Below are 15493 nucleotides of genomic sequence, written 5' to 3'. Positions count from 1 at the left end.
TTGATGCCTTAGTGCTTGGTCTACAGTACAGATATGGAATAGATGTTCGCCCTTGAGAGAGGGGCTTTCCACTACTGTGGAGTGTATTTATCAGACAAACAATTGACTGCATTAAATAAACATTAATTATATTATAGCTGGTATCTTACTGTACCTAGTCAGTAAGCTTATTCTAGGTTTGGCACCCACGTCTTTTTGAAATATTTCCTTTTTAGACTGACAAATTAGAAATTTGGTCCACCTTATGTCTTGCAAAATAGTGGTAAAACTGACTTTTCTCAAGGGAGAAAAATAGAGCAGGTTTTTCTGTCCCTGTTTTGCATTATTATGGTTCACAGTGCTTTTCCCAACAAAAAGCCTCTATAAAAGCATGCTATTTCAGGTAAACTAGTAACATGGTTCGTATACAAAGTGATATTGTTTTGTCTCTGGTATAAAAATGGCCGTCTGAATAACTTAACATTCCATTCTATCCATTGTAGCTGTCTTCAAACTACCGATCCAAGCCCACCCTTGGAGACCCCTGTGTGTTTAGAGGACAGTGAATAGAAACTGACAGCCGGCCTTGTTAGTTTAGGGCCCTGGCAGGGCAGCTAATGACTGCTTTTAACCAACCTGTAAAAGCACACACAGAGCTTGGGGTGCCCATGATGCACTCAGGCAGGGGCTGTCAGCTGGAATAGTAGTGCTGAGTTCAGGGCTCCACGCTGTAGGTGTTTCACCATTCACACACAGCATAATAGAATCCCAAACTCGCCCCAGAATAGAGCACTGCAGTATGTAGCCAACTCAGTAAAAGATGAGTGGGGCTGGTTCATCCTCACCAAGTTTGTTTGATGAAAGTAGTGATGAATCCAAACGGAATCTTGCAGCATTGATCTTCAGGAGGCTAATTGCACTGATGTCTTCTGTGGTCAAGGGCAGACGTGCCAGTCAGGCATGTAAAAGGGCCTCGTGAGCCTGATTAGGATGGGGAGTTCCTGTGTGGTTCTCCTCTCCTCCAGGCTGGTGAGAGCTGTGCTCCAGCCTGGGCAGCTGACTTGTAGTTTGGAGGGAGCAGTGAGGCATCCTAGGCTGGGTTCCTCCTGGTCCTCTGGCTGTTCGGTTTCACGCTCAGAATAGAAAACAGACAGGCAGCACAACACTCCATGTTATATTCTGTGTGTGTGTGTGTGTGTGTGTGTGTGTGTGTGTGTGTGTGTGTGTGTGTGTGTGTGTGTGTGTGTGTGTGTGTGTGTGTGTGTGTGTGTGTGTGTGTGTGTGTGTGTGTGTGTGTGTGTGTGTGTGTGTGTGTGTGTGTGTGTGTGTGTGTGTGTGTGTGTGTGTGTGTGTGTGTGTGTGTGTGTGTGCGAGCAGCTTTCTGTTCCCCAGAGCACAGCTGAAAGCTCTGAACAGCCTCTCTCCGGGAGCAGGGCAAGCCCTAACATGGAGCACCAGGTGCTGCCGTATATGGCTGGCTGCAGGGCATGCAGGGAGAATGGGACTGAAGACGATGAAATTGGTGTGTGTGCTGCCCCTGCTGCTGTGTGTGTGGATGTTAGCCCACTGGCTGTACTCTGAGTGACAAGCAGTGTGGCTCTGTGCCAGGCAGAGATGTCTGACCTCTCCTTCCTCCTTGTGACCTTGATTCTCTTTCTCTCAGTTTTGTACACTATTGTTGGCTTTAGCTCTCCCATATAGTACACCCTCTTTATCAGACTCTTATTGTCAATGATTATAGGCATGGCATCTGCTGTAAACCAGATAAACATTGTACATTGTATCTCATGCTTGATGACTCATGTCCAGCTCTAAACAGAGTTGGAGGAAAGCTCTAACTTCCTTATTACTTGTGTGATTTGCCAGTGGAACAGTCCTTGTTGTCAGGGTAACACAGATGTGATGTGTTGGGCAGATGACATGGTGAGTTGCTCCATGGAGGGAGCGACGAGGCGGATTTGAACCAGTGAACAGAGAACAAACACCTCACATGGTGTCAGGAAGCTACTTCCTTTCATCTTCCCACCCTCCTGTTCTGTTTGTTGCTCTTTTTCTTGGTCGGCCTCTCTCTAAAACATTTACTTTCTTTTTTTGATTTTCTCTCGCCCTTTTCCAAGACAGAAGTGCCAGAGAAGTGATAAATAGCTCTCTGTCACAGTACCATTGGTTTTGACAATATTCCAACTTCTCAATGGTTGGAGCAAATGCTCTCACTGTAAATGAAGATCTACACACACAAACATGAAGTGCTTCACATTTCTCGCTGGAACTGTGCAGGAGAAGCATCCAGAACATGGTGGTATAAACACGGTCAACTCGATTGTTAAGAAATCATATGGACCTCACTATTCGAGTGAAAGCCTGAAGTGATAGGTCAGTGTGTGAATGTGTTTACCGCACCCACTTGATCTCCTACTGTGCTTTAACCCCCGAGCCCTGAATCTTTCAGGACTCATTGTGAAGAGGTCACTGAGAAAAATCCATATAGTAAGCGTCAGATAATGGGCCCTAATTATAGACACTGCATACCTCAAAGCTGTGTTTGTGTGTTTGTCAGCCTCTGTGCTCTGGCTTGTGAATTTGAGGAAAAGAAGAGAGGATGCCTTCTGTTTACTGTGAAAGCCCATCGAGCCATGTGAGGAGCGCTGCACGAGGCAGGAAGAGCCATTCAGTGCTGCTCCCCGCTCGCCCTCCCCTCAGCCCAGGCGCTCTGACCTCCCCCCTCCTCTGACCTCCCCCCTCCTCTGACCTCCCCCCTCCTCTGCTCCACAGACAGTGAGCAGACCTCTCGGCAGGCCTGGCTGAGGCACGGCTCAGGCATGCAGGGTCAACTCTCCGATTATTAACTCAGCTCTGACACCCGCTGAGTAATCATCTCTAGCCCAGTTACCCCCAACTCAACGCTGCTGCTAATGCATAACTTCTTTGTTAGGACCACGGCTAGAACGTTGATCTATGCCAATAGGGTCTTGTTTTATGACCATCTGGTCTGGAAGTCTTACCTCCTACACTGTTTCTGAGACTCTCACGTTCTTGGGCTGTAATGTGGCATGAAGAGGTGGGTGTTTTTGCTGTGCCTGTGAGCGTGCCCTGTCTAGCCCTGTCCAATCACATACAGAGCTTCAGTTAGCTGCTCTATCATGGTCAGCTTCAGAGATATCACGCGAAACAATCTGAGGTTTGTTTTCCTCACAGTAAGGCATTCTGATGAAGAGATCTGCTGACTGCCTGCTCTCTCCATATTCAACCCACATCCAGCGCTAATGACGACTGCAATGCAGTGGCCAGAGCTTGGCCTCACTCTGAACTTCTGTATTTTCTCCCACAAACTGAAAGATTCAATCGTTGACCTTTTGTGTCTAGGAATCTAGTTTAATTTAAAGACTGCATTTATAATGAGCTATTCAAGTGGCGCATCAGAACCTGTCGTACAACCCTGCCCTCCTCCTTTATACACGGTGACAGGGACAGTGTAGGCACGGCACGTCTGGAAGCCCGAGCAGTCCTGCAAACACCTTCCAGAAAAGTCCTTTTTCATCTACAACACCTTGAAGGATGATGGAGTGCCAGCCTCTATGGTTGGGCCTGTGTGATTCATCAACAGCATCCAACACTGTGGAAGCCTCCAGTGTAGGCTGTCTCTTCTTCAAACCTTTCCTCATCTGGGAAACAAATGTGTTCCGGTAGCAACAAAGTCTTTGCAGCAGCATTGAACTCCTGCACACACCGACACACAGAGCCTGGTGACTACAGTCTGTCTGACACTGGTCAGCCTGTAGCCCGGGCCTGTGCTCATTTCGTGAGGGGAAGGCATGTCTTGTTGTCCCCATTGAAGGTAACTCCTGTCTGGGTTTATACAAAGAGCCTGTCTGGCCCTTTTCTGTCTTCCCAGTTTGTGTCTTTCTCTCCTGCTGCTTTTTCTCCAGATCCTTTTTGTTCTGCTTGTGTGAAGGTGGAACAAGGGGCTCAGCCACAGGGGGGTCAAAGGGCTTTGGGGTCAGATCAACGCAAGGTCAAAGAATAGGGGGAAACTGATTCAGATTGCACTGGAGTCTGAAGGGATCTGGGTCTTGAGGCAAATGTGTGGTTAAAAACAACTCTGATATCGATCCAAATGCTGCAGACCTATTCCATCTCAACTGCTGCACTAGGCACGAACGCACAAACGTGCGCACACACGCAAAACACACACAAACGGGGAAGAAGAGGCTTAACTTTTAAGCTTGTGTCAGTTTGATCTTGCGCTTCAGAAGGTCCTGCTGTATCTGTGGGGACTAGCAAGCCCTGTTCTCCCCCGCCCTGAACAGATGCTCTTTCCCTGTAGAGCATACAGCCTAACATAGAATTTCAAATGGTGTTTACTTTGGCCCCAGAGTGTCTCTGACCATTTCAGATATTGATTTGTAGGAAGCCTGTCAGAGAATACATTCTGCTGTTTTGGTTTACAGGAGATGAGGGTGGGGGATGTTTAGGCCTAAGGAAAGCAAGGTGACCTCGTTGAATTGGTTCTGTTGTCAGAGCTGTAGACCATTGTCCTTCATCATTTAGTAGTTAGTATTTCCCCTTGTCCTAAACAGGGATGGTGTATGGGATCCTATGACTATGAAAGTTAGCCTCTGTGGCTAACTGTGGCTCACTTACAGTTTTGCTGTTGATTAGTGTGCATTGTCCCTGCAAAATATATAAAGAATATGCCTGACAAGCGCTGGCCTGTCTGGTCCTGATACCCTCTAATTAATGCCCTCTGACTCCCAGCCCCTCCTGGAGGTCTGGATTGTCAGATTACAGGAAAAGACAATTCTCACAGCATGTCAGAACAAGCTCCTGACACATGACAAACATGTTTGTGTTCAGTAACTTGGACCTTCTGTCGTAGCAACGTGTGCTTTAGACAATAGAGGGTTCGACTTGCTTTAGTTAGTTGACCACATGGAAGCCTACAGGCACCTGGGTATTCATCAAAGCTCTAGGCCCCCCTCTGCTAGGTTTAACATCCCACCTCTGACCCTGTCCTTCAAGGGGAATGAGGTCCTAATATTTCAACTTCAGTCACGTGGAGCTCTCTGTTCATCACATGACTGCTCCAGAGGCTGAAACCCAGTGATCAACTGAGAAATAAAGAAGTAACAGGGAGGGGGAGAGAGGGAGGGAGGGACCAAAAACGTATCAGAGAAGACACCACATCAAACAGCAGACCACATGGTCTCATGACCACAGGATGCTAACTGTGATTATAAGCTTTGCTGTCTCCATGGGGGCCAAGAAGGATCAAAACCCAGCATGGGGCCGGGGTGGTAACACCAGCTCGTAAATTATGCTCTCATCTGGAATCAGATCCTGTACTACTGCAGACCCAATCCCCTATTGCTCATCTTCTCATATTGATATTCAACAGGCAATAGATGGTAGTTCTGTTTTGGTAGGAAGAACACATGTCATCCTGGTTCCTCTTCTCACCATTACAGTCTCTCTGCAGGCAGTTGGCCTTTGCTTCTGTTATGAAGTGTTTGATTAGCTTCATTACAAACTGATAATCCACAATCATTCTCTGTGTAAACAGATGAATTATAGAGGGTGGTTGCCAGGGGTCTCGCACTGAGATTATGCATCCCCCCACCCTGAAAACCAACCCCACACTCAATAAATTAGATTAAGGAGCTTTGGTGGGTCAGTGGATTTTGGCTGGGTAGCCCCTGTTTGAAGCACAGGGCTGGCTAGATCAGAATGATTAGGCCAGTGTCCCCCCCAATACCCGCCACGCTCACAGATTATAATGATAGGATTCCCCTGCTTCTGATTGACTTAATCCCCCCCCCCCCCCCCCAAGAAGCTGTAATCAACAAGAAGTCTGGCTGATTGATTGGTGGAGGGAGGGCGTTTGACAGTGTTTTGACTCCTAGCATGGTCAAGATATTTAGGACTGTTATTCCTAGCAATGTGTGTGCAACATCGCTCCTCTGTGTTAGAAACCTCACCATGCTAGACTTGTGAAAAGTTCCACCTAGATGAGGTCAAGAACGATGTCACAATTCTAGAGCTATTCCAGGCCTGCTGCAGGGGAAGTATGCTGTTGTCAGTGTTTGTCTGTTCAACAAAGCTGTCAGCTGTCCTGCGCCTACAATCTTCCCTGAATGTCAACACGTGACACACGAGACATGATGTCATTTATGGCTCTAGCCCACTGAACTACTTTGGCACGTTTTAGTTCAAGTCCTGAAAAAGTAGGTCAATTTCTGAAATGTAATTTTGCAGTATAGTATTTCCTTTCTCTCAAGGATTTAGGATGTTGGGATTAGTATGAAGCACTGTGAAAGAGGAATAATCCAAACGCAAAGTCAAGCATGTGTCTCAGCACACATGCTTGTGAGCTGGGATTGAAACAAGGTCAGATTTCTCATCGCTTCAGGTGAATCCAGACATGGGATTGTGCTCATGCTGAGATACTAGATGAGGATTTGAAAATCTCTGCTGGATCATTGCTGTACGGGATTGAAAAAGGAATCTGCAATCAGATGGTGATTATTTTGAGATGGAGGGGGTCGCTATGGTGGACAGCGTCTGAGAGAGGGAGAGACCTAACCTAGATTCTGCCTCACTCCAGGATTGTCTGTCTCCCTCTCTCTCTTTCTCCTGTGATGGTGGTTGTCATTTCCCTGCAGCCACTCATAGTGCCTTGTGGTCCATTAACAAATTAAGGTCATAGATGAGAGAACAGAACCATTAACAGTAAAATAGGCCACCACACGCATTCACCACAGAGACAACCGCAAGAGGCCAGGCCTGTAGAAAGCATCTCACTGTACAACTAGTAAGATAATATAAACCTTTTGCTCTCAAAGTATTTGTTAACATATCCCAGTCTCACTTTATTAAACCTTATACCAAATGTTGAAATGCAGTTTTTAATTCCGTCTACAGTAAGAGCATTAGAGTCAGCGACGGTGATTTTGGTCCTGCATTGTTACCAGTGATAGCCTTAACTTGCTGCTGCTTTACCAGGATTTGTTCTACATTTCCTGTTTTCGTCCTCCATCTGTGGAGTCTCTGGTGAGCACGTGCAGTAGAGACCAGAGTCCTGCGGGCAGCATGGAGGGTAGAGAGAGGGAGGGTAGAGGGAGGGGAAGAGAGAGGAATGATGCTGCCCAGATGGAAGCAGACTGATTATCTCTCCAGGGTTCTTTATTTTGGGGGATTGATGCTGCCCTCCTCCTCTGTCCCCAGCTAAACTTAAAAAAAAATGGCTGCCATATAAATGTAGGCTTCATGAGTCAGTAACAAGTCGATAGTGTAGTCAGGGTAGTCTAATACCTCTTAAATATTCATAATCCTGCCATTAACTGTAAATGTGTCCATTTAATATGATTATGCTTCATTCTCAATGCAGCCTAATTTCACAACCTCTGTAAATTTAAATGATTAAAAAAACAGTTTTTGAATTAATAATCATCTCTACATAGTATTATATGTAGTCTATAAAGCTGCAAATCCAGATTACAAGTGCAAAGTTTCCTTGTTTCCATAAATGTTCATTGTATACAACTGGAGCTCCTACTCCTTTACCCTGTCAGTTCCACAGTTCCTCTAACCATCCCCTCCTCCCCTCCCCTCCCCCCCCCCCCTCTCCAGGCGTTCGGCCAGGCATACTCCAACCACAGGAAGGTGGCGGCAGACGGGGAGAGCAGGGAGGAGTCTCTGATCCAGGAGTCGGCCTGTAAGGAGGCCTACTACGAGCAGAGGGTCCTGGAGCTGCAGACAGAGGTCCGCCAGTCACGCAACGTCCTCACCAACACCCTGTCTGAGAACGAGCGTCTGGCCTCCATCACCCAGGAGATGAGAGAGGTGAGGCACAGAGACTGCCTGCCTGTCTGTCTGTCACATAATGCACTTATCATTTGTTGCACACAGTCTTCAGTCATCAGAACTTGTCCCAACTTGCTGAGACATAGTTTGCGTTATCGTTATAGTGTTGTCTTTATAGCGTATACACACTCTCCCTGTAATATTAAACTGTTCATCCAGATGTGCGTGACAGAAGACCTAACTACAGAACTCTGCTTGGCATGCCAAGGCAGGACTAATCACAGCCTGATGGTTCTGTAAAGAGCCAGCAGAGATCAGGCTGATTGAACAAGCGCCATCGCTGTGGTTCTGATGTGGTCCTCCCCAGCCCTGGGCGACAGGGAGGGGCTGAAATGACAGGGTAGGAGAGCCGGCAGCTTCTGGGAATCTTTAGCATGTCTCTACAATGTCGACACATGAAGCAGGATGAAACACGGCTCCTTGGCCGACACCAGGCCTGTGCACAGCGGACAAGTCAAGGTTTTGGAGTGGCTAAAGGTTGCTCCCACCTTTAGCCTTTTGTTTCGATACAGTACACCTCTGCAGTGGTGCCCCTGAGAGCTACCCGCAGCACGTGCCTCATGGCCCTCCCCGCTCATCATTAGCCTGCCTCTTCTCCTTTCACATCAGATCTGGCAACCACCAGCGGCCTGAGTGCCACCCGCACACCCTGAGCCAGATAAGAGCTAGCGAGACTCAGCTCGCCCCCAGACCCTCCTGGGGCACACACACACACACACACATACACACACACACACACACACACACACACACACACACTACCACTGACACATTCCTGTGCACAGCCTATTCTGTCACACTGCCCCAATCTTCTCATCATACAGACAGGTTTTTGTCTGTGCTCTACTTTCCACACTGACTGCAGTCTGACCTTTTCACTCTAATGACATTTACAGTCAGACCTAATTCACCTCCTTAGTAATACATGTATAAGCACTACAGTGTCAGTGTGTCTGTAAGTCAGTGTGTCTTTCTTTTGGTGTGTCTGTATTTGTGTGTGTGTGCACTATATCTCTTCTAGACATGCAGTGAGGATATTGAATTAACAAGAGGGCTGGCTAGCCCCCTCAGGGAGATGGTGGGGCTTTGACCACAACCGAGAGAGGCAGATGTAGAAGGGGAGAAGAGTAGGGAGAGGGGGCCTCTCACCTCAATGGATCTGTTTGATGTGAAAGACAGTGTTCCTCCGGCTGGGTGGATGAAGGCTAGAATAATAAAGAGCAGTTGAAAAGCACCGACCTTTAGTCGGGAGGCGGGAGGGTGGATAGATACATTACAAGGAGACAACAGCAGCAGAGGGATTCTGTTACTCGTCCTCAGTTACACTGCGCCAGTACCACCCTGCTTCAGCTGCTGCACCTGCAAGTTATTTCATCTGTTTGGACTGTATCACTGTCTTCTTATGAAAATACATGTGTGCATCAAAGCTTCAAAATCTTTCTCTCTCGCTCGCTCGCTGATTGAGCCCCTCACTCCAAATCCTCCACTGTTTGTACTTAGCAGATTTAGCTAAGCTTGTCGTTGTGCTGCTCAAGTTGGTGATTACTGTGTTTTGGGAGGGGCGGGTCGGAGGCCCCCGTCTGAGGGAGTGTGACACCCAGTCTGTTTGACAACATGACTGCTGCAAACGTCTTGGGATTGAGATTAGGAGAAAGAGAATAAAGTCCTTGAAACTGAATTTCCTTGTCAAGGACCTATGACTTTTCAACAGGGACAGATTCCTCTCTTAACTAGGCCAGTGTCTCCTGGCTGTGGAACTGAGTCAGAGATGGGACTTGGCTACATGAAGGCCAGATGTGCTCTCAACATGGCTCACGTGTTTTATTTAGTCCCTGTCTGGACTCCCAAATATCAGAGCCCTGTGTAAGATAAAAGCCCTCTGCCTGCGGTGCAGGAATCTCCCATCGACTTCTAAACACATGATTCCTTTTAGCCTAGATTCCTCTACCCCAGTCCACTTCTCCCAGTCCACACAAAGAAGGTGTTACCAAGCCATATCTCAGTCTGTGCCTTCAGTGCAGCTCTCTAACTGGCGCCTGGACTGGTGGCCTGTGTATGCCTGGCTGCTGCAGGTGCCAAGTCCATTGTAAATGCACACACCCACCCGCACAGGGAGACTGGTGCAGAGCCATGGCCAAATGCCAAGCCTAATTTGCTGGATGGAGGGGGTTGGAGTGTAAATCTTGCAGTGTAGGGGAGATAATGACACCCTTCCAATGGTCACAGGGAGGGAGGGGGAGTGGTGGCGGGCGGGCGGGCAGACGGGTGGGTGGTGGGAGCAGGGGCACTGAGACTGGCATTGTGGTAGGGCTGAGGACTCTGAAAAGGGCCTTTGTCAGGCAGGCATCAAATTAGCCAGGATGAGGAGGGACCGAGCCAGTGAGAGGTGGTAGAGAGGATGGGGCGAACGATAGAGAGAAAATCCGTTAGAGAAGCTGAATGGTCTAATGACGGTAAACAAGCCGCAGTCTTTGTCTGTGTGGCTTTCTAGGACAGCTTGGTAAACCTGATTAGTCAGGGGGAGATGTTGGTTCAAACTCTCCTCACCTAGTCATGGGGTTCTGTGGACAGTTGGGCTGTCAGTGGAGTAAGAGGGGGAGGTCTGTCACTACTTTCGGTCTTAAACTAAGATGTGGTCAGTGTGTCGGTGTCACATAAAGACAGGGTCATAGACTTGTCCTTCTGTTTCTGATTTCAGATCCACAAATGAAAATATCTTAAAGGCTACTCCTGCCTTTACCTTCTCTGTAGCTCCCCCACATTGGCTGCATGCTGTAGGTCTAGTACCCTAACAGGCATCCAGCCTATAAAACCATCTGCAGTCTCTTGAGGTTCTAGACACCCAGCAAATTGGCAGTGGTACTGGGCAGAATGATCGCCTTAGGCAGCCATAAGCATGTTTCAGCAGCAATGTGTGCACTACAGGATTAAAGCCTCACAATGGGCCTGTAACATAGTGAAGCAGCACGCCATAATGGGCGTGACTCCATTAAACTCCTCTCTTGTCATAAACCCGATCTGAGGTGGTTCTTTTTCCATGGAAGAATAAGAATTCTCATGGGCAGATTATCAGACTGTGAATGCACCCTCTGTTTGACAATGATCTGCTTTAGCAATGTGCAATCTTTACACATGTTGTTTAGCCTTCAAAAATCCCTTCATTTGGTTTTTAGTGGTAGTACAGTATTTGTAGTCTTTTGCACGGTAGGCCGAGGGACTGAAAGATGACAAGACAGACAATACTCTGTTCATCTTTAATATTGCCTGACAGGAGCCAAAGATAGTAAACGTCTGACAACCGCATGGAGTCTGGGTGTCAGCTAGGCTAATTGGCTCCTCTATCTGGACTGATCACTTCCTGTATTGTAGGAAAGAGGGAAGGGCGGAGAGGGAGACAGAGCAGAGAGGGATAGGGATGGAAGGTATTATGATTAATATTATTATTAAGGGTATTCTAATTCAAATAAAAGGAGTGTCAAGGGATAGATGCAAAGGGGTGAGAACATAAAGGAGAGAAACGTTTATATTAAAGAAAAAGCACTGGGTCTGTAATGAGAGTGAAAGAGAAAAAAACAAGTAAATGGGATGTTAGGACAACAGGAAATAGGACGAGAGTATTATAGGACAACAGAGTATTTCTCTAGCTTCAATCTGTTACCTCTGACCTTGTAGTCTAGGATGTGTTGACAGCAGCCTTTCTGTCAGGCCAGAATTACGGGTGTGAAATCAGGGGCCTTAAACCATCCAGATGTTCTCTGGGTAATCTGGCCACCCCGTCCTACCTCACCACTCCCCTCCCCCACAGCCAGAACCATGGATTTTTTTCAGCCCTTAAGAGCATGCATCTCTTGATTATCTTTAACTTATCAGGCCTGATGAGGTTTGTCTTTTTGTATGTGATTTAGAGGACAGACTCAGACTCAACTGTGCCACAAGCATTCAAGCCCTGGTTCACTAACACCAAAGTGCTGTTTCTGCCTGGATCGATGAGTTGATTGTGAGTCTACAGCTGTCAGGAATGCGCCCACACAGACACACACACACACACACACACAGATGCATTTGACCCTGACAGAAATACACTAAGGCTTCAGAAGGATGCTCTTGTATACAGGTTCCAGAAAGCTCTCGTGCAAATATGACCTCTGGACACACTGAATAACTCATTAATTTGTATGTGCATGCATGCACAGCTTTTCCCCCAAGGCTTATCCACAAACACGCACACACACCCTGATCTAACTTCACACGTGAAGTTAGATTCAAATAAGTAGCCCACATGATACAAGAGGAATTTCATTCTCTTTCTTTAAGTGTTGTATTCAGCCCTGTACATGACCTTGAGGATCATCAACCCCATTATGGTGTGTGGAAGGTTTTGCTATAGAGTGGACATTTCTTGCAGTAAGAAGAATAATGGACTTTATTTGCCCTCATATTCAGGCGGTAGATGGTCGATTATCAGTGCTTCCCCATGTCTGTTTTCACTGTTTCTCTGCTCTGTGGATGGATAGTGGGGGGTTGTATGTTTGATTCTCTCTCTGAGGTAATCCTGGTCTGTGCTGGGCTGAATCAGATTTAACAGAGGCTGACATGACCTTGGCTCAGCCAGGCTCATCCTTAGGGCATCATCCTTGTGCCACCTCGGCTCTCGAGGTGTCTGAACAGCACAGCAGCACTGAGTCACAACCCCGGACATTCCTTGTGATAGGTCTAATATGGCTAATGTTTCAACCTGGAGGAATAATTCTGCCATGACCATTCAATACTTACCGCATTCCACACACATCTTCTAAAGGCTTGCGACACACTGAGATGAGGGGGGGGGGGGGGGGGGGTTGCAAGTGAGTCAATGCAAGAGTGAGGCGCAGTAGAGGGAGCGAAATGAGGGTCAGTGGAGCAGGAGGAAAAAAAGAGAAAAGGAGAGCGTGAAGTGGAGAGAGTTTAATTGAGCTGGCGGTTCTGTCATATGATAATCCTGTCTTTTGCCATCTGGGAATTACTACTGTACTTTCAGGGAAGGCAATGGAAAAGGTAGTAAAATGATTTTTACAGAAATACACACCTTCTTTAGTATCTTTAGTATTTAGACCAATCCCAGCCTACAGAACCTTATTAAAGCAACTTAATCTACAGTTGTTATAAGCTCTACCCTTTGACATGGTTACTTACTGAGTTACAGTTATTTTCAAATGCAGCAAAGTGAGAAGCTCAAACATTGAGAAATGTAAAGCTTTGCTGAGAGGTAAGCTGGGAAAGAGCCGGAATGCTGTCAAAGGCAGTTTGAGCTGTGAAAGGGGAGCTTTAGGGGCAGGGAGAGATGTGTTCTTCACACAGTAGGACTGAATCAGCTCTGTCATTGAGAGTACAGGACTGTGTCTCTGACCCCTGAAATCCACTGAGCTAGTATTCCCATGTCCTGTTGAAGAGCACAGAATCCCCCACAGTGAGTGAATGATGGCACTGTCAAGGGCTTTTCAAAAATACTCACACACAAGCCTCCTACAGTATACACACACACACACTACAAGGCCTATTTATTCACTCATTCAAACACACAGCACACCTAGATATCCTTAGAACTGTGTGACTGTTCTCAAACATCATGTTCTAACACCCACGGCCATACACCCTCCTGAGTCGTGTGTGTGTGTGTGTGTGTGTGTGTGTGTGTGTGTGTGTGTGTGTGTGTGTGTGTGTGTGTGTGTGTGTGTGTGTGTGTGTGTGTGTGTGTGTGTGTGTGTGTGTGTGTGTGTGTGTGTGTGTGTGTGTGTGTTGGACAGACAGCTGGGGGAGCTTTGGTGTGGGCCTGTAGTGACAGCAGGTCCACAGGGCTCTGAATGCTAATGAAGCTGACCTCACTTTAATGGCGGCTCATCTACCATCCCTCAAGACTCCCCACACACTATGACAAACACCCCCTGGGGAGGCCTCGTGCCTCAGTAAATGTTATTAACATTGTACCCAGGCACGACACCCTCTCTGAGTAAACACACGTTACCTTTTCTGTCAGGCAGCAAGCCACACACCCCGCCCCCGCTCCAACAGCCTCCGTATGGCCCGTAGTGGGAGAGGAGAACAGGGTGGAAGGTCAAAACCCTAGTTTGCATTCTAATCAGGTTGGAGGGGTCTGTATTCAGTTAGGCCAAACGACACTGACCCCCCCAGCTGAGACACAAGACCCAGGGCAGGAGAAGAAAACATCTGACAGACTGTCTCGCTGTCCACTCTATATGAGGAATCACCAGAGGAAACACTGTAAATCAGTTTGGAGACCATTAGGTGTCTTGATGTATCTATTACTTGAGCCTGCCTCCCTCCTGCTCTCTCCAGATGGTGTGATCCCTGTGTCTGTAAAATAGGCCCATTGGAAAGATCAGTATGGTAAACCCATTCATTATTCATCAATGCACCAACATTTGGATTCACACACTGGCTGAGGCAGCAGTGACACCACCCAGCTCCAGCTCCACCCCCACCAGGCATGCGCACTTCCTCATGCATAGTTAGCCTTCAAACGCCAGCCTCAATCCGGTGCTGTGCTCCATAATTAATCATTACACAGCGCTAATGAGCTACATGCACTGTCCATCATTGGGGATTCAGCCACGTTCCAAAGCCTCAGCTATCAGAGAAACACCTCCCCTCACTGTTTTAATGAACGGCAAACTAAGCTCAGGTCTGCATAGAGACCAATAATGTACAGAGGAACACAGACAAATTGGTTCATTGTGTCAGCAAATCTCATGTGTCGTTTTATATGTTGTTTCGGAGTTTAGTTTCGACCTGTAGACTAAGGTGAAGGCGTCCTGTCCTCAAAACGTGGGTAAAGGATGTCATGTGGTCCTGCCGAAGCAAGGATTACGTCATGGTCACAGCAGAAAAGGGAGGGGCCAGATGGTGGGGGGGTTGGGATACTAACTAGCCCTTTGTCATCATGTTAGCCTTGCCAGTTCTGGAGAGGCACAGACACACAAGCCTAATACTCACTGTCATGTTACTGCATGCACACACAAAGTGACTGTGACACGCACGCACACACTCAGCACCTGTTCACTGAGAGATAATGACTGGAGTGACGTACACTGTGTGTTAAACGACGCTCCTTCGTCACCACTGCTCTGTCACCTGAAAGGATTAAAGACCATATGTCACGCGAGATGGTCCCAGAGACTTCAACATACACACACGTTACATAAATAGCCGACAGCAGATCTGAAAAGACACAGACAGGGATCCGATCGCATACATTACCCATGTCATCTATACACACAGAGAGACACACACGCACACACTTCTTTGGTGTATCGCATTACTGTTGAGCTTTTATCTAGCCTACCCTTCAGAGCCACTGGCTAAGATGTCCATCTCCTGTGGGGCTCTTGGGTTTCCTGTCTGAAGAAGGGAACAGAGGAAGGTTGAGGTGGGGGGCAGGGAGCTAGAGAATGGGGAGGTGGAGGAGGCTGTGAGGACACAGGCTGGCTGCTCTGCAGGCTCCATCTGATCTCTGGCTACGTGCCGATCAGCCTGTGCGTGGAGGAGGGGTGGGCGCCGATCTCCTCTGTTAGCTCCCCTCTCTCCTCTCTCTTCTATATTTCATTCATGGAGCCACTCCTTGGATGGAAGTAGCTTCATTCAGCTGCTTGTGTATTAC

General features: G+C 47.5%; 1 protein-coding gene across 3 annotated transcripts in view; it reads left to right on the top strand.

The window, feature by feature from the left end:
* The window catches only part of LOC146252034 (protein bicaudal D homolog 2-like), a 43762-nt gene that overhangs the window by 10767 nt on the left and 17502 nt on the right, over window positions 1-15493 (top strand). For all 3 annotated transcript variants that reach the window (XR_014732035.1, XM_084679669.1, XM_084679668.1), the window contains exon 2: window positions 7606-7818. Coding sequence is in view for 2 of the 3 variants with exons in the window: in XM_084679669.1 (XP_084535795.1) it covers window positions 7606-7818 (213 nt within the window). In the remaining variant the exon portion in view is untranslated. The remainder of the gene's footprint in view (window positions 1-7605; window positions 7819-15493) is intronic.

This window comes from Hypomesus nipponensis, chromosome 18, assembly GCF_054491055.1.
Source record: "Hypomesus nipponensis isolate SF chromosome 18, ASM5449105v1, whole genome shotgun sequence".
NCBI lineage: Eukaryota > Metazoa > Chordata > Actinopteri > Osmeriformes > Osmeridae > Hypomesus > Hypomesus nipponensis.
The sequence above is the reverse complement of the archived record's forward strand: the minus strand, read 5'-3'. Positions and strand labels throughout refer to the sequence as shown.